The sequence below is a fragment of the Macaca nemestrina genome, chromosome 3 (genome assembly GCF_043159975.1).
Source record: "Macaca nemestrina isolate mMacNem1 chromosome 3, mMacNem.hap1, whole genome shotgun sequence".
In the NCBI taxonomy this organism is placed as follows: domain Eukaryota; kingdom Metazoa; phylum Chordata; class Mammalia; order Primates; family Cercopithecidae; genus Macaca; species Macaca nemestrina.
In genome coordinates this window covers 139,742,047-139,764,644 of record NC_092127.1, presented here as the reverse complement: position 1 = coordinate 139,764,644, position 22,598 = coordinate 139,742,047, and the positions used below count along the sequence as shown (strand labels likewise).

Below are 22,598 nucleotides of genomic sequence, written 5' to 3'. Positions count from 1 at the left end.
AAGCAGTGGGCTGGTCCAGCAGCTTCCCTCGCAGAAGCCCTGCTGGGCCTACCCAGCTCCACCTCTTCCTGGTGGGCAGTTACTCTGGGCTTGCAGGAAACGCCTTAATTAAAATGCTGGCTACACAGACAACTTAGTGGCCTGCAGCAGCAGGAAATCCTCACCATCCCCAGGCTCCCAGGGAATCTAAGAAACCCAGTCAAGATGGTGGAAGGACTTGGTCTTGCCTGTCCCAGAAGACTTAGGCCACTGGGCCCTTCCTGGTGGTGTAGATAGCTAAGGGTAGCATCATAGACTCTTCGAATTCCACAGATTCCTGAGTTGAAAGAAACACAACTATGCCAAATGGCTCTGAACATTTTGAGAAGTAAAAACACTTTGAGAGGTAAATGACCTCAAACAAACTCAAGAAACAGTCACACGCATTCTAACTTTTGCAGGCAGTTCACAGGCTCCAAGTTATGATCTTGTCTAGGGGTTGGGCAACTACAGCCTGAGGACCAAATCTGGCCCCCCATCTGTTTTTGTAAATGAAGTTTTACTGGAACACAGCCATGTCCATTCATTTACAGTATGGTCTATGGCTGCTTTCGGACAAGGGCACACTGAATAGTTGTGATAGAGACCATTTGGCCTGCAGAACCTAAAATGTTTACTATCTAACCCAGTACAGAAAAAAAAAATTTTTACTGGATCTAATTATTCCATGATCTGGATCAGCTCCTCATTTCACAGATGAAGAAATTCAGGCCCAGGTGGGTTAAGAATTTGTAGCATAGCAGGACCAAGAACTGAACTCAAACTCCTGACTCCTAGTCCAGTGCTCTTCAACGCTGTCTGGATTTGAATGAAGGCGAGGGGAAAATGAATTCAATTTTATAGCAGTTCCTTTTTTTCAATATCTCTTTGCATGAAAACAAATATTCTATGTAATAGTGAAGATGGCCTTTCCCACACAGAAACTGCTTCATCAGGTTTAGTAACCATAAAGTGGACTTGCCTTTGTAAGGACTGTTTTCTGGTAAATGCATTTCAAGGTTCAATTAGTTAAACCTATGTACACAAAAAGGTGTCCTATACCTTGCCTCAGAATGTGACTTTCACATGGTTGGAGATGGTCAGTTTTGCAAGCCGCCAGGGCAGAAGGGAATGATGCAACCTTGGCTAGAAGTTAACTTCTTGGTAAACCCCTTGTCTGGGTTCTGCATTTGTTCTCACTGCATACACACATGCTCGTGGAACTCCTCAGTAGCAGAGTGCCAGGCGACAAGCCCAGGCATTCCTAAACTATCTCTAAAGCAATTGCAAGAAAATAAACTCCCTCCTGGCCAGGTGCAGTGGCTCACGCCTGTAATCCCAGCACTTTGGGAGGCCGAGTGGATTACAAGGTCAGGAGATTGAGACCATCCTGGCCAACACAGTGAAACCCTGTCTCTACTAAAAATACAAAAATTAGCCGGGCGCGGTGGCGGGCGCCTGTAGTCCCAGCTACTTGGGAGGCTGAGGCAGGAGAATGGCGTCAACCCGGGAGGCGGAGCTTGCAGTGAGCCGAGATGACACCACTGCACTCCAGCCTGGGTGACAGAGCAAGACTCCGTCTCCAAAAAAAAAAAAAAAAAAAAAAGAAAAGAAACTCCTCCTACAGACCCACAGGGACAGAATCTACTGTGCACAGGCTGCCTCAGGTTCTATTGTCAGCCAGCTTGTAGACATCAGAGTGTGTTGTAGGGCTAGCCAGCAAAGAGGAGAAAAACAGGTTTTTTTCCCCAAGGAACTATGGCCCTCAATTTCTAAAGGCACAGAGCCCAGACACACCTCACAACACCTGAATTCAAATTCCCATTAAGAAACAGCCTGGGGGCCAGGCGGGGTGGCTCACGCCTGTAATCTCAGCACTTTGGGAGGCTGAAGCACTCCAGCCTGGCGACAGAGCAAGGCTCTGTCTCAAAAAAAAAAAAAGAAACTGCTTGGGCACCATCTGGACAATCCTCTCCTCCACCAGGAGGTGGCGAACCTGGCCTGGCAGCCTCACCCCACACCTTTATCCAGAACCATCCCACGACTCCCCCCAGTGTGGGCCAATCCTATCCCTACCACTGGATTCTGAAGGGGTCTGGGCTTCAGCTGGGGTATTAATTCTACATCCATTTCTCCCCTTCACATTTTGCATCTTTATCTGCCAGTGATACAAAAAAACACATAATCTCCTGAAAGCTATTCTCCTTTCCTCCTGATTCTTTGTTGTGAGAATTTTACTGAACCACTGAAAGCTAATAGTAAAAGTGTTTGACAAAGGAAGAGCCTTCAGAAGTTAAAGGTGTTTGGCAAAAATGAATGGGGCAAACTGTAATCAGCAACCGCACCTTTGTAAATGCATCAACCAGGCTCTGTACCTCTGCAAGAGAACAGGCAGAAACCTGGGCTCAGGACCCAGATGGCAAGAGCTCAACACCACACCACTGTTTACTACTTGGAGGACCTTGGGCAGTTTGTTTACACTTTCAGTGCCTTTGTTTCCTCATCTGTAAAATGTGGATGATAATAATGACATCAACTAGATAAGTTAGTTGAGATAATGCAAATAAAGCAATTATCACAATGCCTGACAACATATGTATTAATCTTCACCCACCAGATCCTTCCATCATCACTATCTCAATCCAGCAAGCATTTCTGTGATGTACCAACATGCTACTCTCACCACTGTCTAGGAGACAGCTGATTGCTAGGTGCTTTCATACCTGAAGGGTTTGCTGTCAGGGTCAGTGTCCTTGAACCCCATCTCTTCAAGCTTACAGCGTCGGTACAATTCGTAGTGGCGGGTGTGAGTCTGCTCTCGCAAGTCCTCCATGTTCACCCGGATCAGCATCTCTCGAAGTTTCACAAAATCACAATGATTTTCATTCTCAACTATGAGGGGGGAAATGGAGGAAGTGGGATCAGCAATGATGTCACTGAAATATCTGCAGTGATGCTTCCAAGATGTTACTACCATCACTCCTGAAATCTCTAGGGTCTCAAGGCCATCTGAAGATCCTTTACTGGATTCACCTTACATTCATGATGAAGACAAGATTTCTGACAACACTGACCATAATACTGATGACAATGCTGACTGCTGAGTGCCTACTGAGCACAGGGCACAGGGGGAGGAGCTTGAAAACAAATATTGTCTTGACCCCTCATAATAACTCTGCCAAGTAGATGTCATGACTTGCTTTGCAGATGCAGGAGCTTGGTGAGCAAGCTGACCTCCCAAAGAGAGGTAGCAGAGCCTAGGTTCAAACGCTAGAACATCTGATCCAAAGCCAGATGTTGTACCACACCATGCTGTCTATAACTGTGCAGGGCCACTTTTACATACCACTTCATTTAATTTTATCAACGACATTGGGAAGAAAGGAATTTTCTTATTGTAGAGAAATTGGTAAGAGTAAGAACAATTGTATTTTTCCCAGGGATCTCAAAGGTACTGTTTCTTCTCACAGCTTTATTGTCTTTATTCAAAACAGAGGAAAAGGAGGTCTGATACATCTTAAACCAATGAAGAACTTTCTGTAGCCATCCTGCTTAATCCATAGCACTGGATGTCTTCCTTCAGAACACAAGGGTAGGTCATACAGTCCTTGTCCTTCAAAGTGACATACCTGACAAGCTTTCAGGTTAGACTGTGGCCATGTCCCACAGTGCCAAATATAGGTCAAATATTCTCATAAGTCTCAGATTTACTAAGATAACATTTTATTAGAAGGCGTTTTTTGCATAGTTGATGGAGAAAAAAGTACCCTCTTGTTTGCAAGAAACTTTTTGCTGCTTTTTAATACTTGGCTGATAAAACAAGTTCCAACACCTAGGGAAGAACTATTTTTCAATCAGGACTTTATCTTAATTCCCTACACAACCCAGCATCCTTGAGGGGCTACTTCAAGGGATTGGCAGTCACATCTCTCCATTGTCCACCTACCTGATTACTTTTTCTTTCCTCCTCACCTCCACGAGGGTGGAGCCCCACCACACCCTCCCACTGCCAGCCCACTGTTGAGGGCCTCCCTAAACAAGACGGGAAATGAACAAACACGGCCATTCACATAGGGGCTAAATGTGAAGACTCCATCTCCCATGCTGTGCACATACCCTGCACCACACCCCAGGGGTACTGCCTGGCCTTTGCCATCTTGTTGCCAATCTTCACCTCTTCGGTGCTGCCAACCACTGCAAATGGGAGATGGACCTGCCAAGCAAAAGGACAGAGAATAGTTACCTTCCCCTGCTCTGACAGACTGGTTTCCACCAGTCTCTATCTTCTTCCTCCTTCTGCAGGCCTCTACTTGGCGGCAAGGGAAAAGCAGGCTGCAGTTTGGTGGGTGGATGTCACATATCCCATCCCCCTTACAACTCAATACCAAATATGCGATAGGAGCTAGATTCAAGGGAAAACTGTAGGAGTCTTTGCGGCTATAAAGTAAGTTTTAGACTTGTGCTACCCGATGCAGTAGCCACTAACTATATATGGCTGTTGAGCACTTGAAATACAGCGTGTAGGACCAAGAAATTGAATATCTAACTTTTCATTGGTTTACCTCTAAATTTAAAATAGAAGCAACGTAAAATATTTTTCCATTAAATGCAACTTTATTGTTTTGGTAAAACTGCATTTCACTTTGCTTCAAACTCAAATCTTCTGAAAAACAAGACCAAGGTAGATGGCAAGGTAGACACAAGATTAAAGATAAAGTATCTTTTTGGCACTTATTTCATATTGAAAATCTTTAAGGTATGTTAGGAGAAACCTGGGTATGTAAATTTACCTTTTTAGCTGTGAATTTTATAAAATGTATATACAGATAAAGTATTTTTGGTGAAAATTCAGTCCAAAATGAGATAAGCTGTCATTGTAAAATATACACTGGATCTCAAAGATCTACCATTAAAATGTGTGTGTGGGTTTTTTTTTGTTTTGTTTTGTTTTTTTTGAAATGGCATCTTTCTCTGTCGCCCAGGCTGGAGTGCAGTGGTGTCATCTCGGCTCACTGCAAGCTCCGCCTCCCGGGTTCACACCATTCTCCTGCCTCAGCTTCCCGAGTAGCTGGGACTATATAGGCGCCCGCCACCATGCCGGGCTAATTTTTGTATTTTTAGTAGAGATGGGGTTTCACCGTGTTAGCCAGGATGGTATTGATCTCCTGACCTTGTGATCCACCTGCCTCAGCCTCCTGAAGTGCTGGGATAACAGGTGTGAGCCACCGCACCCAGCCTAAAATACCTAATAATTTTTATATTGATTACATGTTGAAATTATATTTTACAACATATTGGATTAAGTCCTTAAAATTAATTTCACATTTCTTTTTACTTTCTTTAAGGTGGCTACTAGAAAATTTTAAAATACTTGTATGTCTCACATTACAGTTCTACTTGAACAACACTGCGTTAGACAGATGACTACTGCACAAATTCTAAGTCAGAAACACACTTTAGCCCAAATTATTGGCTCAAGTTTTGCACCCAGACTTATCTGATGTAGAGATGGTGTCCAAGAAAACTGACTCTTTCACATCGGTTTATTTGGTAGTTATCACTGCATTCTGAGTGGGAGAGGAAATAATAATCCTATCTTTTTTCTATCAGCATGTAAGAATAAGATTTGAAATAGCTGCTCCAAGAATTATTATTTAGAGTTCCTTGATCCAGTGTTCTTCCACTATAGATACATTGAGAAAGAAGATAAAAGTTTTCAAGCCAATTCCTCTCCTACAGAGAACTTGGCATAATCATTGGCTCAGGTTTCCCAAGTAGCTTTTTGTCGGATGCTTAAGATATTGACATTTTCTAGTTCATCTCACACTCTAAGAAGGAAAGAAAGTGTATTCTCTTTCTCAAACAAGTCTGAGTTTCAGACTTGAACACTATTGTCGCCTGAAGTTGAGGAGCAACAGGACCTTTCCAGTCAATATTTTGGTGTAATGACCAAGGAAATTTCTCCACTCAAATGTAACAAAAGCAACTGCCAGTGGAATCTGTTTTCCTCAGATTTCTACACATTATGTGGAATTTCATCAGCAAAAATTGTTTGTAATGAAGAGCTTAAAAAAAAACTTCTTTAAAGAACAGGATTAATTTGGAATGTCAGAGATTCAGTTCTATTAATCTGATAAAGACAGAAAGAAAATAGAGCAAAAATTCTTGGGTATTTTCTTTCCAGTAAGTTTAACACAGATATAGTTCCATGAATATAAAATAATGAAAACTTATTTAGAAGGATAGGAATATAAAGAAAAATTACATAGCAGTCATTCATGATACTTCCTGAATACCACACTGACATCCCAAATTATAGTTCTACAGCAGAATAAAGGAGTGCCATCTCAGCTTGAGATTTTGACCTTGCTATAAAAAAGTACAGACCTCCGCAGTATCCACAGGGTGCGGGTTCCAGGACTGTCCATGGACACTGAAATCTGCAGGTGCTCAAATCTCTGATATAAAATGGTATAGTATTTACAAATAACCTATGCACATCCTCCTGTATACTTTAAATCATCTCTAGATTACTTATAATACCCAAGACAATGTAAATGCTATATAAATAGTTATTATACTATATTTTTAATTTTTTTTTGTAGAATTTACTTTTTATTTTTCTTGCTAAGTTGACCAGGCTGGTCTTGAGCTCCTGGCCTCAAGTGATCCTCCCTCCTCAGCCTACCAAAGTGCTGGGATTACAAGTATGAGCCACTGTGCCTGGCCATATATATTTTGTATTATTGTTTATATTGTTGCATTTTTTTTTTTCCAAATCTATTTGATCCATGGTTGGTCAAATCCGTGTATGCAGAGGACTGACTGTACACTGCTCTGCTTGGGTGGTAGTACACAGGGTGAGAATGTAAGCCTGACAGCCAAAGCCTGGGTTCGAATCCTACCTCCACTACAGACAGCTGTGCAATCTTAGGTGCTATGCTGCAGTCTCCTCATATATGAGGTAGGAATAATAATAGCACCTACGTATGCAACTGTTGTGAGGATTAAATGGAAAGTCTTGAACAGTTCCTGGTGCATAGTAAATGCTCCAGAAATGTGAAAAATGTCAGGTGCTATTATTATTATGTAGCTGTCAGTACCCACAACCAGAGAATTTTAGAGGTGGAAGAGATCTTGCCTATTACACAGTTCAATCCTGCTTAAGAATTCCTGCTACAGTATCTCTTCCAAGTGGACTGAAACAGGCTCTGTTATCAACTAACCACTGGTGATGGGAACTCACTACTTCCCAAGAAGTAAGGTGTGTCTTCCATCTCAGTGGCTCTACTAGTTAAACACTCACTTCGTAACAGGACCAAAACCCCTTGTTGATCTTTTGTCCATCCATTCTTTTGCACAAGTCTAGTCATTCTCCCTTGTGGCAACCTTCCTTTCACACCCCATCAAGCCTATTTCCTGGGAAGAATCTGCTTTCCAGATTCTTCCAGCGATTCTAGAGCCTTTACTACTTTGAATTCCAACAACCATCATTGGGCATCCACTATATGCAAAGCATGTGGCTTTCACGGATGTTATGCATTCCCAAAGGGAAAAAAGATGCGTAGAGTCATTGCAGCTCACAGCTGAGCTATGGGCTGAGACACACAAAAGAGCAGTGAAACAGACTTGAGCATCAACCGGCAGGATGGAGACTCACCAGGAGGGATTACATCATAATCACACAGGGAACCACTGTCGCTTTAATCATTTATCTCCTGACTAGTTCCTCTCTGTGATGTGGAAATTGTATCCTCAACTGCCAATTTACCTAATGATTCAGAAAAGGGTAGGGAAAATAGAAAGGAGGGAAGGGCAGGATCCAATCACCAAAGCAAAATTGGGACAAGCTGACATATTTCTGCCAAGATTGGTGGAAACAAGCACAGATCTATTTCCTTTGAGCTGCTTTTTGTGAAATGGTGCTGGGCTGGCATTTCCTTCTCACAAGATTTGCTGTAGAAATCATAACTGTTAGAGTGGGAAGGAAATTGGAGATCATCTTGTCTAACGCTCCCATTTGACAGATGGAGAAACTGAGGAGCAGACTGGTTAAATGACCTGAAGTGGTGGCAAAGCTGCACTAATCTGAAGTCATGGGGTGCCTAGTCAGTCCAGTGCTCCAGCCACTCTACAACGCTGGTACTAAGACAGGCGTTCATTAAAATCACTTGTTTCCATTTGACTTGAGGACTTACACTCATTGTCGCGTTAATCTCTGCCACCGTTTCTTCATCAGTGGGAAACTGATATATCTGGACCCCATTGCTGACTAGTTCACTCATGATCTTACTCTTGAATTTGTGTAGTTCATTCTTGGCAATGGTGTCAGCTTTTGCAATTATTGGAATGATGTTCACCTGTAAAACAGACACGTCCATTTTTACACAGTTCCAACATAAGAAAAATAGACAAGTGAATAAAACATAGCAAACAAATAAAATTGCAAAACCTTAATGTAAAAAATAAAGATGTTGCATGCTTATATCAAAACATCTGAAGTACCCCATAAATATAAACACCTCCTATGCACCTACATTTTTTTTTTTTTTTTTGGTAGAGATGATAATGAAAATCAGACTTTCTACCTAGGTGAAAAATTAAGAAGACCTGAGATAAACTTTTAGTTCCATATTCAAACACTTTTACTTCCTCCCATCCTGCACTGAAAGTATACTTGTAATTTCCCCTCCTGTGCTACCTCATTTTTCTTTACAGAGTAAAGGAAGTGTTGCTATTCTATGACAAATAGTGATAACAAAGGAGCCTATTCTTTGAATGACCAACCACTCCTTTTAGACCTCTCCCATCTACTTTAGGCTCTTGATTTTTGCACACCCTAACAGTATAATAACAAAGTTTTTGTAAGAGCAGTGGAGTATTCCGTCCTATGCAGCCCAACATCCTTTCTTTCTTCTGATGACCTGAAAATTGCTGAGAGAAGAACCTATGTATTAATCAAAACAAAAATGGTGTCGCCCACTGTAAAAGTTTTCAAAATCACACCAACTAATTCTTTTGAAAATCAGCTTCTATCAAATTACTCCTTCATGCCGGAATAAAACTGAGCGCCAAAGGCAAGGCTCACTTTCACAGCATCGGTTACAAAGAACAGGGGAGAACTCAGAATTTGACAGTAGTGGCAGGAAGCCCAGAAAGGGAGCCAAGGATACCCTAGAGCACAAGTTCCAAACCCTGTGTGGACATTCTTTTCCCGGCTGCCCCCAGCCCTGTGCATGGGACACATTTCTTAAATTCACATTTTAAGATTAATTTTCCCCTAATCCCTGTAGAAACAGAGGTTTCAATAAGATATTACTGACATCCGATATATAGAAGTATGGTCTTCACCCAGCTTAGGTGAGAGAAAACAGACTCGGTGAGGAAGCTGTCCTAGCCAGGGAACAGACAGTCTTTCGGGAGGTGTTCAGGTCACATCTGCATGCCTTTGCTTCTCCTTTTATCCAAAGGCCACATTAGAAATCCTGATAAACCCAAATGAGATGACACGCTGACAGAAAGACCTATTCTTCAACCTATTCCTCAACCTGCTCCTAAGCTCACTATGCTTGGGCTTCCTCCAGCAAGTTGCGGACTAAGAAAAACATCATTGAGGGTGGGGGAAATGTTTGGATCAGGACTGGAGGAACAAGAAACTTCCTGTTGTTCTCACTGGCTATCTTTTATGCACATTTAGTATTTAATTAATGTCAACATAAACAAAATGGCAGAGATTCACTCTTTCTTGGGCAAATTGATCAGAGGAGATAGAGAAATCAAGCAATTTGGTTTTAAAACCTCTTTTTCCTCATTGGCAGGGGCTTGAAAGTCATTCCTGAAATGACCATACATTTGCTTAACTCTTCCCTTTACTTGTATAAATAAAACTTTGATATTATCATTTTTGGATGCTAGCTAGCTCTCCAACTCTCCTACGTTATCACTTCTTTGAAAGTTTAACCTGCTTTATGGTTGGTTGTTTGCTTTTATTAGTTGTGCCTGTTATGCATTTTTCTTTTCCTTTTTCAATGAACTCTATTAAACATAATCATAGTGTTGGATATTATCCGGCTAGATCTGCATACTCAGCCCTCAGTTAGGAAGACTCCTCAGTCTACTTCCTTCAGAACGTCTGTGGAGAACGGGGCACTCTTGAGAACAGGGAGGTCTGCCCCTGCTTCCAAGGACACGACAGACCCGGAAGCGGCCCTCACTGCCCGTGATCTCTCCACTATCATGGCTAATGGCACAGCTCCCAGGGGAGCCGAGGAATCAAATGGGATGAAGAAGGGTTTCTATTTATTCTGCGAAGAGTACTCTAGCTGCAATGATCCTTCCAGGCCATTAGAAGATTTTTCTATAAACTACTGTGTCTGTGCCTGCTGGAAGCCGAAGGAGCCTGGCTTGGCTTCAGCCTCTCCAGACCTCTAAAGGCCAGTTCAGAGGCCTTGGGGACAGGTTGATCTCCTGAGCATTCTCTCGCTGTTCTGTCCCTCTGGAGAGAAAGCATCTTTTATCAGTGGTGGTGTTTAGACAAAATCATAGTAACAACACCCAGCAGAGTCCTCTAAAGAGCTTTATCATCTAATAAGACTTTTCTGTGAATGCAAAAGGCATTTTGAATCTAAGAGTAAATACCTTCCATGGCTTTGCTTTGTGGTTGTTCTTGTTGCCATTTGTTTCATCCTTATTTCAGAATGTATTGTCTTCTATTTATTTCAAAATGGAAAGTCTAATTAATTATATAGTAAGGTGCCAAATTTTATCAAAATGACCAGTCTCTTCCTTCACATGTTGTGAGAAAGAGAAGGTATAAATGTGGCAAGCTCAGGGATCACACTTAAATGAAGACTTTGCTTTACTTGAACACACGTGTGCAGTTCAGTTTTTAAATCTAAGAAGCTGGACCATTATCATCACAGAGACAAAAATTTAACCTTTTATTCCACTGTAAACTTTGAATTAAAACCAAACCTCTAGAAACCTGTTAGAGAAAGTTTTTTTTAAGAAAATAAACAAACTTGGAAGTTATATTTCAACCTCCCATGTAAGAATTAAAAATACTTCCTGAAAGCGACTTGATTTTTTTTTTCTAGTTTTGTTTTGTTTTATTTTATTTTTGTCTAACAGGCAAGAGGTTTTGAAGTGTTTTTCTCATGCTGTCAAACACTGTTCCTGTAATCCAGGGCAAAAAAATCACATTGAAAGCAGAGAACAAATTAGGGCATTAGGATAAAGAAGATCTAAAAGGAGAGTGGATGATAATCAGAGTGGCAGCAAGTACCTTACTGTCCAGCTTTTTCATGGTGACCAGATCCAGGGACTTCAGTGAATGTCCAGTAGGGGCAATAAAGTAGAGGCAGGCATGGATCCTCGTGTCATGGTAGTTGAAGAGAGAACGTTTAATCTTCAATTCCTCTTGCAGGTAGGCCTCGAACTGGGCATCGATATATTCTACTATCGGCTTATAGCTAGAATGCAGAAACGGCATGTTTCTAGGCTCAAACCTCTTTCACAATTTGGTGTAGACAATCCTCCATTCAACATCACAATGGCTTCTTCTTTCCTAAGGGCTAAAGCCCAAGTCCTCACCTAGGTATCCAAGGCCTTCCATCACCTGATGCCTGAACAGGGCTCCATCACCTCTCCTGTCCCAGCCACACCCAACCATTTGTAGCAGCCCCCGCGTGTCAAGCCCTTATTTCCTCTGTGTCTTTGCTCACGCTGGCCCCTCTGTGAGAACCTGTCTTTTTCCTAGTCTTTTCCTGGCTAACATTGATCCTCTAAAACAGAGACTGTACATATGTGGAGCGGGCTGCCACTCTCCCAAGGTGCATCCATGGAAGATATTGCTCAGAGATTGTGGCATTCTTTCCCGCTGGGCCAAAACTGGGCCTCAAAAATCCATCTGAGAAAAGTGATTGTGACAGCTTCTCCCTACTGATTGCCATTGGTGCACAAAATGAAACTGTTGTGTGGTTTCAGAATACGACACCACCACCTACTGCGAGCTATTTCCTGGTCATCTGCTCTATTCCTCCAGAGGTGGGGGCTCTCTGTGCTCCCATAGCCCTGGGCACAATCCAACTCATCTAGGAACTAAGGTGCCTAGACTATTATGATCTTCGAGATTCCTTTCAACTCAAAATCTTCATGATTTAAAGGTAAACGTTGTAACCTTCTCTTCTCACCAAATCATTCAAATCTGTTTTGGATAATTGTGTGTGATCCTATTAACTGACCATAAACACAATGACGAATAGCATATTGGGGATACACATTCCATAAACCACATGTCCAGGAAGTAAGCAGTATGTTAGGTCATTGTGGGAAACCCACTAATTTTTTCTGGTCTCCAAAGGGACTACTCAGAAGAAGTTTGTTTTAGCAACAAAGAGACTGTTCTATTAGGAATACAAAGAGTTAATTCTCCCCAAACTTATTGCCTTTCCGAAGATGTAAGTTTTAAGAAAAATCAAAACATTTCAACACCCAAATCCCATACCCATAAGTTAAACTGAAACCCTTGAAAGGGAACCACAAATCTTTTATAATAAAAGTGACAGCAGACATCCTAAGAAAAACAAACATCCCCAAAATAAACAATAACCACAAACAAACTTATGAGCAAAACTGAAAGCAGTCCATAAAAAGCTTTTTGATATTTTTCTTTGGTGATTTTATCACAATCTATTGGTTCAATTAGAGTAGACAAAATCTCCAGAGGTTTTTTAAAAAAAAAAAAAGGTAGGATATACCTCAGGAATAATAAAATTCCAAATCATGACAGGCAAAATTCCAATAAAAAGAATCAATGAGCAATAAGATTCTTCTATATTTTCTAATCTTGAAATATAGACATATATTGCATAATAATAATATTTAATGAGATAATTATAGAGGATGGTGGTTAGAAACATGGATTCAAGCCAAACTGCCTAAAACCATAATACAGCTGCACAACTTATTAGCTGCACAGCCTTAAGTCACTAAACCTCTCTGTGTCTCAATTTCCTCACAGGTAAATCAGAGACAAAAATAGTAGTTCTATCAGAAAGCTACTGTGACAAATAAATGAGCCAATACATGCAATACATGTAAAGGGCTGTCACATAAAAGATATAACTATTTCATAATTATATAATAAATAACCAAGAATCAAGCCTGACTTTTTAGAAAAACCTTAAAAAAAAAAAAAAAAAAGGAACTTTACATTCACCCAGTTCTCTGCTGGTATCTGTCCTGCTATGGAGCTCATGCCCAGGAGGGAAGTGCAGCAGGCCACTCCAGTGAGGTCCACCCATGCCCTTTGCCCTTTCAGTGTGGGGCTGATCCTTCAGTCTCCTGACACTGAGGCAGATTTGGGGATTAGGGATCTTCCCTAGCAGCCTATTATCCCCAAGGGTAAGAGAAGCAGCTCACAGCAATTGCTCCCCTGCATCCCCGGTGTCTGATTTTTAGCTCTTAGCACTCCTCCTCTCAATAGTAGTCCAAATACGGTTCTGCTTTCTATTAATTTCCCTTCTTGCCTCTGGGTTTTGATTCTCATCCTCCAAAGACAATGAGGCATAACATCGCTCATTTTGCAGTGAGGAATGCTTTCCGCACTGGATTCAAGACATCTTTTGTTCTCTAATATCACAGACTTCCTTCTACCTGTTCTTATTATAGAGTCCTGGCCAATCATTCAATCTCCTTTCCTTTCACTCCATGTGTTCCCTCTAGAAAATCACACTTATTCCCTCTAGAAAATCACTAGCATCCGATAGATAGTTCCACTCACCCTCTATCTGATGACAAGTCATAAATCTCTACCTTCAACCCAGATCTTTTCTCAGAGCTTCAGATCCATCCACAATTGCTTATCCTATATTTTCAACTGCTTTCCCAACTAAATATGTCCAAAACTGAACTATTCATCCTGCCTTCAAACCTACATTTTCCCTGTATTCCTTAGTATGGTGGCCACCACCCACACCACTGGCCAAGTCAGAAAGCTGGGATTCAACCTGGAGCCTCCTTCTCTTACCTCATATACATAATAAATCTGAAATCCTATCTACTTTACCTTCCAAACCATTATTAACCAATAAAAATAAATGTATTCCTGGACAACAATTTACCAAAACCACTATTCCCTATGTCAAAGATTTAATTATGATAATAAAATAGTTTCTTCTTGATGAGACTCAAGCCAGCCAAGTGGTTTTGTACTCCTCATCATCATCCTGTAGATGAGATGAATTATCTGCCTCTTCCTCCAAATCTTTTCCACTTCTGCATCTGAAGTCAGAAAGGAAGCTTAATCCCAGCTTAGCCTTTTGCTAGCTCCAGTCCTACTAACACTTATTTATATTCTTTTTGGCCAATTAAAACTTCCCTGGATTGTGGCCATATCAATCAGAGGAAAGACAGAAGGACAAATCCAGTCTAGCCCTTACATTTTCACATAATTTTCTTTTAAGGCATAGAGATATTCCTTGTTACACAGCACTCATTTTTTTCCATATACCTCCAGCCATAAAACACACACACACACACACACACACACAAACGACAGAGGCTAACCCTAAAACCGATGGAAAAAGATACTTAGACAATGTTTTCCATCCATCCAACCTACCCACTGATCATTCTTGCAAAATGGCCAATGCCATCATTCAGAGACTGACTCTCCACTTCATATATGACCAAATACTTACCACGTTTTTCCCTTCTCTTGCTGTCTGTTAGCCAATTTTCCTTATCCCTTGACTACCTTCACCAGAAAGTGTGATTAAAAACTTAAAATTTAAAGGCCAAACAGTCCATCTCACTACTGTATAAAGATTTGGTGAGGTTGAAATTCCGTCTCGGGGATTTCAATTATTTCTCCCTTTGAGGGCTGACTATCATTATAGCTAGTGATACTCCATGGACAGCTCACCTCCCATCTCCCCAGTGTGGGGCAAACTAATTATTCTATTTCCAATTAAACAACAAAAGTTGGTTTCCCTTCTTCCCCAGACCCCTTTCTTTCTCCACTAAAGAGTACAAACAGCCAAAACAAGGAAGCCCCTAAATAACAAAGAGTGAAATATGCTTTTAAACATAACAGGAAACCTTACCAGATCTCTCTTCCTGCCTTCTTCTAGCTAGCCTGGTCTGAGGCAGATAATAATACAGCAATGCTGACATGTCCAAAGCCTACATAAACAAACTGGGACATTCTTGAAGTCTTGCATCTATGGCAGAAAAGCTTGCCTAATCCCCAAAGTAGGTAAAAATCAACATGGGTATAGAGAAATAGCACATCCCTTCCCGTATGGTTACACATTGATGCAGAAACGAATATCCCACTTCCAGTTTCTTGAGGGAAGCAGAGCCTGTCCGAATAACGATTTGTGAACAAGTCATTTGGCTTTACAGTCAACAGTGTCAACAATACCTTCTGAGGTACAGGGTAACAGAGAGTTTTAAGTGCCATTAAAGAGGTTATGCAATAGCTGTCAAGAAATTTCAGAGGAAAAAAATATTTGGTATCTAGGTTAGGTTAATATCACACTTCCTCTCTTCTAAATCTCCTTGGAAACTATTATTTGACCCAAATGAGTCAGATAATTTCTTAAGGAGGGCTCCAGCTGCAAATATGAGGATATGCATTGTCCTAGCTGTTTGCTGCTGAGTGCTGATTGGGAAGTGAAAAGGCACCAGCAGCCCGAGGGAAAGTCCCAGTTTAGGGCAGAGGCAAAAATCGAGTGGCAGCACTGTGACAACCCCAGTGAGCTGGAAGAGCACAGCGAATCTCAGCAAGAGGCTATGTGGAGGATGGTTCTCATTCCTAGGGGGAGGGATCCTGAAAAAGTACAGTTACTGTCTTCCAATCAAGGAATGCAAGAATAAGATTTTTCCTAACCCCAGGGAGAAAATCTATACGGGTCTGAGAGGTGGAGAACAGGCCTTGCTCTGGGTATGTTCTGTCACTATGCAATGATTGGAACCCCTGGCTCTCTTCCCAGCTCCCACAATGCACTTGTGCCCCTTTCCTTATGACCAGGGCTTTTCTCTTCATTTACTGCCCTTGGCATTACAAACAGCCTTCAGGCAGGGGCCTCTCCATCACTCCTTGTCATTGAGGTCATATATGAAGAGCAACTGCTCAGCTGCAGTGTCAGAGCCAAACTTGTTCCCTGTCCCAACACAATGTACAGATAGTCCATTTTGGCCAGATGCAAAATAAAATCTTTCTCACTCTAACAGTTGTTCCTGTTATCACGGGACAATGTCTACTGAAGAGCATTTAAAGTGCTTTATAGATAAAATAAAGAGCTTGGTGCTCAGCTAAAGAATGAATTAAACATTTCTCTGTCATTACTGTGGTGCTCATACTTGTATCAGGAATAGTTAAAATGTATCTAGGCAATACACATTTCTAGATAAAAATAGGCGAGTTCCTCTTTACAAAACACATGTATATAATATACAGTTCCGAGGAATATGGAAAAAAATCCTGATACAACTGAAGTGTCTGAGCTGTAAGCAAACACACCCTAACTTACTGATTTGTTGTTCATGTCTACATGTTAGTCACACTAAGCAGGTAGACACTTATGCCCATAATGTTGTAACTGCTCAAAGATGTTTCTGGAAGCCCCATTCTACAATCACCTTTGGGCCTGGGGCAGTTTTATTTTAACTTTCTCAAACTCCTTTTGAGAATGAATGTACTATGTAAAATAGTCGTAAGATACCTGAGGTTGAGACTGATGAACAGAATTGGTGCTCTTGAGAAGGAATGTGAACAAAATCCTGAGATTTTGAATCTTAACGAAATTTTAAGAATTAAAAACTTCCCTCAAATAAGAGCAAACAGCAACTCATGGTAAAGACCCAAACTTACATGGCTTTATAAATGGGGTATACTATAAAAACTCAGTGTACTATTTTATCATTACACAGCAAGCAATGGTGAAGGCATTTGTTTACCTGGGGCAGATTTGGTGGAGCATCTAGAGACCTCCCCTCTAGTGTGCTGGCTTCCCAAGCAGTATGAAGTGATTGATGGCTGGGGTTTCTGCTAAAACTGTTCTGTGGGGTGGCTGGGTGTTTCTCTAGACTGCTTTTCCTGGTAGGAAAGCCCAAAACCTAGTTTCATGGCCTTTGTGGAAAGATGCTGTAAGCTAATTTAATCCCTCTAATAAATCTCCCTTCTGCTTCTACTAGCTGGGATCAATTTTGATGTCTGATTCTGATCTCAAGGAAGAACATTCTCAGAAAAATTCTCAGAGGACAAGAATATCACACCTTTCAGGCAATAGAGGACCAAGCCCCACAACTAAAAAACCCCCAAAACATTTGGCCTTTAAATTTACCTGGGATGGATCCTGCTATCTCCTCATCATGTCCCCCCAAAATCCCAAGATGTACCTGTCATCTTTATTTATCTGGTCTCCAAATCCCACGGTGTCAACGATGGTTAACTTCAGCCGTACATTGCTTTCCTGAAGCTCATAACTTCTGGCTTTTAACCGAACACCTGGTTCATTGTGAGTAGCTGGGTCACTTTCAAATTTGGTGTTGAACAAAGTGTCCATTAACGTGGATTTGCCAATGCCCGTCTCACCTATGTAACCACAAAAGAAAAATTAGAGAATGTGTCAATGTCTTTCAGACATGAGTTCAGTTCATCAGTATTTTTTTCATTAGTCATGATTATAAAGTTTAAAAAAGAAAAACTGTCACCAGAAATGCCACTGTGAAGAGATAATTCTTTCTATGTGTAATCTATGGAATACCTTTCTAAAAATGCCTCAGTGAATTTCAGAAACTATTTAGCAGACAGGATTTCAAATTTACAGATCAAGAGATTCTTCTTTACCTCTGGATAGAAAAATTGTACTTGCAAGTTTGCCCATGCTCAGGTTGTATATTACAAGAACATGAACTTTACCTCTTTCTCTCCTAAATGTCAGAGTATAACACTATATTACTTAAGGGATAAAAGACTATACTGTTGAATTTCTGTTACTTGAAACAAGTGATTCCATTTACACTGAATTACCTAAAAGATCAGTTAATTCAACACCAATATGATACTGTGTCATATGCTTTCCAACATAATACAAAAGTGAAGGAAGACGAAGTCTTTCTGGATTTGAACTTTCTCTGATTAGAAAAGCCTTATATGGCTTGCCTCTAACCATGATGATTCACTTATAGGGTAAAAGTTGGCCAAGTACATTCATCTTACTCTTTAACCTTTCCTGTTGTGTCCCTGAACATCTAAGATCATAGAATTTCCTCTTTAGTCAGGCTTCATTCAGCCAGTATTTTTCCAGTGCCTACTATGTACAAGTTCTGTGCCAAGTTCTGAGAATTCAAGAAACTAGCCTGATGGGGTGGTCTCCCACATCTTAGAATCTGGTCTAGAACATGATTGAATAATACCAGTCAGACTCTAATTTATTATTATGGGAACAACATTCTAAGTGTTTGTCACAACTGCTTTCCCCTTATAAGCAAGACCATCCTTTACACCCATGACCCTGCTAGTTGGCCACAGACAACTAGACCATGGCTAGGTCCTGACCTAAAGGCAACCACGGAAGCGCAATCATTTCACTATGAGCTGGGGCTCCACATTGGAGAGTGGCCTATCTAATCACAATTTTTCTCTTTGGGTGTTTGAATGCGATACATGCAATCTCCACACAGTGTGAAGGCATGAAAAAGAAACGATATACAAAGAGAGGTAAGTAAGCAGAAGCCATGAGGCAGCAAAGGCTGTAAGTAAATGGAAGCCATGCTGCAGACAGAATGTGGGCTGGGAATACAGGAAAGAGCAGATAGATGGCGTAGAGTACTGGAAATCCATCATGAAATTAATGCTTGGGTGCTCACTGTGTGACAAGCATAGGTGCAGGGATGAAGTAATGAACGAAAACAGACACTGACACCTGTTTGCACTTCTGTAACATCCTAAATGTCATTCCAGATCTCTATGGGGTCTGGTTGTGCAGCGGTTGAGACGGTTTCCTGTCTTCTTTACTTTCCTGAATAGTCTTACCAAAAAAAAAACCCTCCATAAAAGCAATATAAAACCAGTCTCTGCTCCCTAACCTGAAAGAGTTTAACAAGTTAATACTCACCATCCATGGCTTAACAAATTAGCTTTGAGCAAAACAAAGTACTGTGTAGTGGATACAGAAATAAAACAGGGTTCTCACTAGTAGTTGATACTGAAGGTACTTGAGTCATTTTAAGTACATGCTACAAGTGTAACATTCTCAAGCAGAGCCAACTTCTTTTCAGGATTTACCTATTTTTAGAACAAAAAAGGCACAAAAGCAGATCTGCCATATAAAAGTTTCCCCTTTATGGGAAAGGCTCTGTCAGTAGAAAGTGACCTACTTAACTTTCATCTTCTTCCCTAAGAATAGCAATAAAGACTTCAATTACATGGCAAGGATTCTAGGTTACCTGGACAAGATTGAAATTATCATCTTATTTTACTAGGTTGAAAATTACTTAAGCATCCATGTGAATCAGGAACACCATACTTTTTTTTTAAAGGCCTGGTAATTTTAATTATCATTTACATTAAGGTGGAAATTACAAACAATTAGCCTACCAGGCCCTACTTATAGCACAGGGTTAATCAATGGGTTGAAAAAAACCACTGTTCCTCTAAACTTTGGTGTGCTTTGCTTTCCATTTCTATGCTCTGTGCTTTTAAGAGCTGTAATTAGACACGGCAACTCCAACAGCAGTGTGATTCACCAAAAGCAGTTCAGCAGGAAATGACAGCTTTTGGAAGAAAAGGAACTCCAGAAGAACTAGGGAAGTTTTTCAATGCATTAGCTTATTTTCTTTAACAGACAGGGTCTCACTATGTTCCCCATGCTAGTCTCAGACTCCTAGACTCAAGCATTTCTCCTGCCTTGGCCTCCTGAAGCACTGGGATTCGTTTTTGAGGCTTCTCTCTAATCTTTCTAAGCAGAATCTCATCTATACTTTTGAGGACCAATAAGACAAAAATTTCTTTCTAACTGAATAACTAAAAGCCTACCAGGCACAGGTTCCAATTCAAACCAAACAACCATAACAATATTTTCAGAAAAATCAATGACTAACACTAAAGTATTTCAAAACTCCCTAGCAGACTGCCTGGCACAAAGGAGACATTTATTAAAAGTTAATTGCAGGCCGGGCACGGTGGCTCATGCCTGTAATCTCAACACTTTGGGAGACTGAGGCAGGTGGATCACCTGAGGTCAGGAGTTCGAGACCATCCTGGCCTACATGGTGAAACCCCATCTCTACTAAAAATACAAAAATTAGCCAGGTGTGCTGGTGGGCGCCTGTAATCCCAGCTACTCGGAAGGCTGAGGCAGGAGAATCCCTTGAACCTGAGAGGCGGAGGTTGCAGTCAGCAGAGATCACACCACTGCACTCCAGCCTGGGCAATAGAGTGAGAGACCCCATCTTAAAAAAAAAAAAAAAAAAGTTAATAGAAAACAAAAATGATCATGGTAGTGATTTATACAGAGATATGCCACTGTGGTAGATTTTTTCAGAGTCTGTTGTTTATTCTATCATAAATTCATCTGCCTAACCACTTTATTGTTACAGTAATTAGAGACCCTATTGAAGTGCTATCTGGGGCTTCTGTTTTTCCTGTTCCTGCCAATGCTAGTGAACATGATGCCCACATCACAGGGGAAGGCAGTCCTACCTTTTCCATTCTATTATCAGGCTTATTTAACCCATGAGCTCTAAGGTGAACAAGGCAAGGGAAAAACAGAGGGATTGTATTATTAATTAGAAGATAACTGTAGATTGAACAAATTGTTGATCTGTGATTCAGCTCTTTTACTCTAATTGCCAAGACTGGCTACTTGGGTAAGTAACTGTGCATGGGGATCTGCCTGCCTTCCCTAAATATTCTAGATTTTACTCTTGGATGGAATCAGAGAGTCAGAAAGCTACATACCTAAGTTGCGTTGTTCTTGTTCCTCATAGAATCACCTTTGATGAAACAATCTCTGGCATAAGATAAGCCAGCCTGTGGCACCTGGCATTTCATTAAACAATTGCACTGACTTAGAGGATGCCCAGGAACCCAGACCACTACATACACCAAATCTCTTTTCTGAAAATCCATCGAGACATTTTTCCAGGTAAAGCTGTGTTTCATCCGGAGCAATCATTTTGTTTTTACTTTATAGATACTATAAATCTGTCGTATGTTAAACTTTTTGCTTGTGTTTAGCATATAACACATGCTCATTAAATATCTGCTAAATGAATGAGTGAATTAATAGTTTTCTCCATGCTCTGACCACTAAGCTGAGAGAAAAATGTAATACTTCATCAATTAATTGCTATAGGCAGGCCTGATGGCACACTTTGAGTTCTGATTCTATCCCTGGCTTCACCTTTATTTTCTAGGGTTAATTTTGTCTTTATTTATTTTACCCTATAAGCCATTTACATCCTTTCCTGGAAAACAAGATGGGATAAAAATGTTTAAGATTTGATTGTAAATTTCCACAATTTATGTTGACACTATACCTTGGCTAAGATGGCCTTACACTTCACTTACCTGTTTTCAATTCCTGTTCTCTCATCCCCTCAAAACAATTAAGGTTGAATTGTGGAAAAATTTTCTGTTTCAAAATGTATTACTAATTTACTTTGACTCTACTATCAAATTAGCTCTTCTTCAAAAGCAGAGATGTTACAGTATCTTATTCACCTTTGTATGTTCACAAGAAACAGACAGACAGCTGGATCAATGTTGATGAGGTTTTTTTCCTAGAGTTAGTATCATTTTGGAAAACGGATGAGAAAGACATACAAATTTAAAATTACAGAAAAAGGCTAAATGCTAATTTAGATCTAATTTAGATTCTCTGGAGAATTACAGCATGGGTAAAACATGAAAGGCTTTATTTAAACTAAAATGTAGCTTCAGGAGTGATTTAGGTGTGTTGTGGCAAAACAGACAGTGGGGGAATGATGAACTCCTGCGTGTTCTGTTATCTCATTTAACATCAGAATTCTCTTCCCAGTGAAATGAAAACTATACTTCCTCTATTACGTGCCTTCCCAGGACCAACAGAGATGGGTTCTAGCAGCAGACGTTTAATTCAGTAGCTCTGAAACTAGACTTAGTTCATGCCAGGACCATTTTCTGCTCTGGTTTATTTCCTGTGCATTCTTTCAAACTACAGGCTCATGCCACAAAACAAAATTACAATTCTGAGACCTTTTTGGTAAAAATTTTCCTTACTGGGATCCTAACTTTATTTTTTTATCCTTAATTCCCTCCCATATTTATCACAAGTAAGTAAATTCACGCTATAAGTATCACATGTGAATACTGTGCAAAATAAACAAATGGGCAGTAAGAAGTAAGGAGGAAAAATTACCATGGATGCTCTTAAGTTAAATATAACACCTACTCCTCTATGTGGCTGTCCAAATATTTTGATCTACTTTTTATAGACTCTTACTTTAAAAATAGATGGACCATTGATTGACAGTAAGTTTTTCTTATAAAGATATTATGCCATAAAATATCTATGGCAAAGGGATTT

The 22,598-nt window shown here is 40.5% G+C and overlaps 1 protein-coding gene across 6 annotated transcripts in view; it reads right to left on the bottom strand.

Annotated features, from left to right (window-relative positions):
• SEPTIN11 (septin 11) overlaps nt 1-22,598 on the bottom strand; it is a 126,053-nt gene that overhangs the window by 53,451 nt on the left and 50,004 nt on the right. For all 6 annotated transcript variants that reach the window (XR_011621254.1, XM_024791399.2, XM_011733656.2 and 3 more), the window contains exons 3-7: nt 17,425-17,620; nt 11,303-11,489; nt 8,217-8,378; nt 4,135-4,231; nt 2,742-2,910 (exon numbers count right to left, since the gene is read on the bottom strand). Coding sequence is in view for 5 of the 6 variants with exons in the window: in XM_024791399.2 (XP_024647167.1) it covers nt 2,742-2,910; nt 4,135-4,231; nt 8,217-8,378; nt 11,303-11,489; nt 17,425-17,620 (811 nt within the window). In the remaining variant the exon portion in view is untranslated. The remainder of the gene's footprint in view (nt 1-2,741; nt 2,911-4,134; nt 4,232-8,216; nt 8,379-11,302; nt 11,490-17,424; nt 17,621-22,598) is intronic.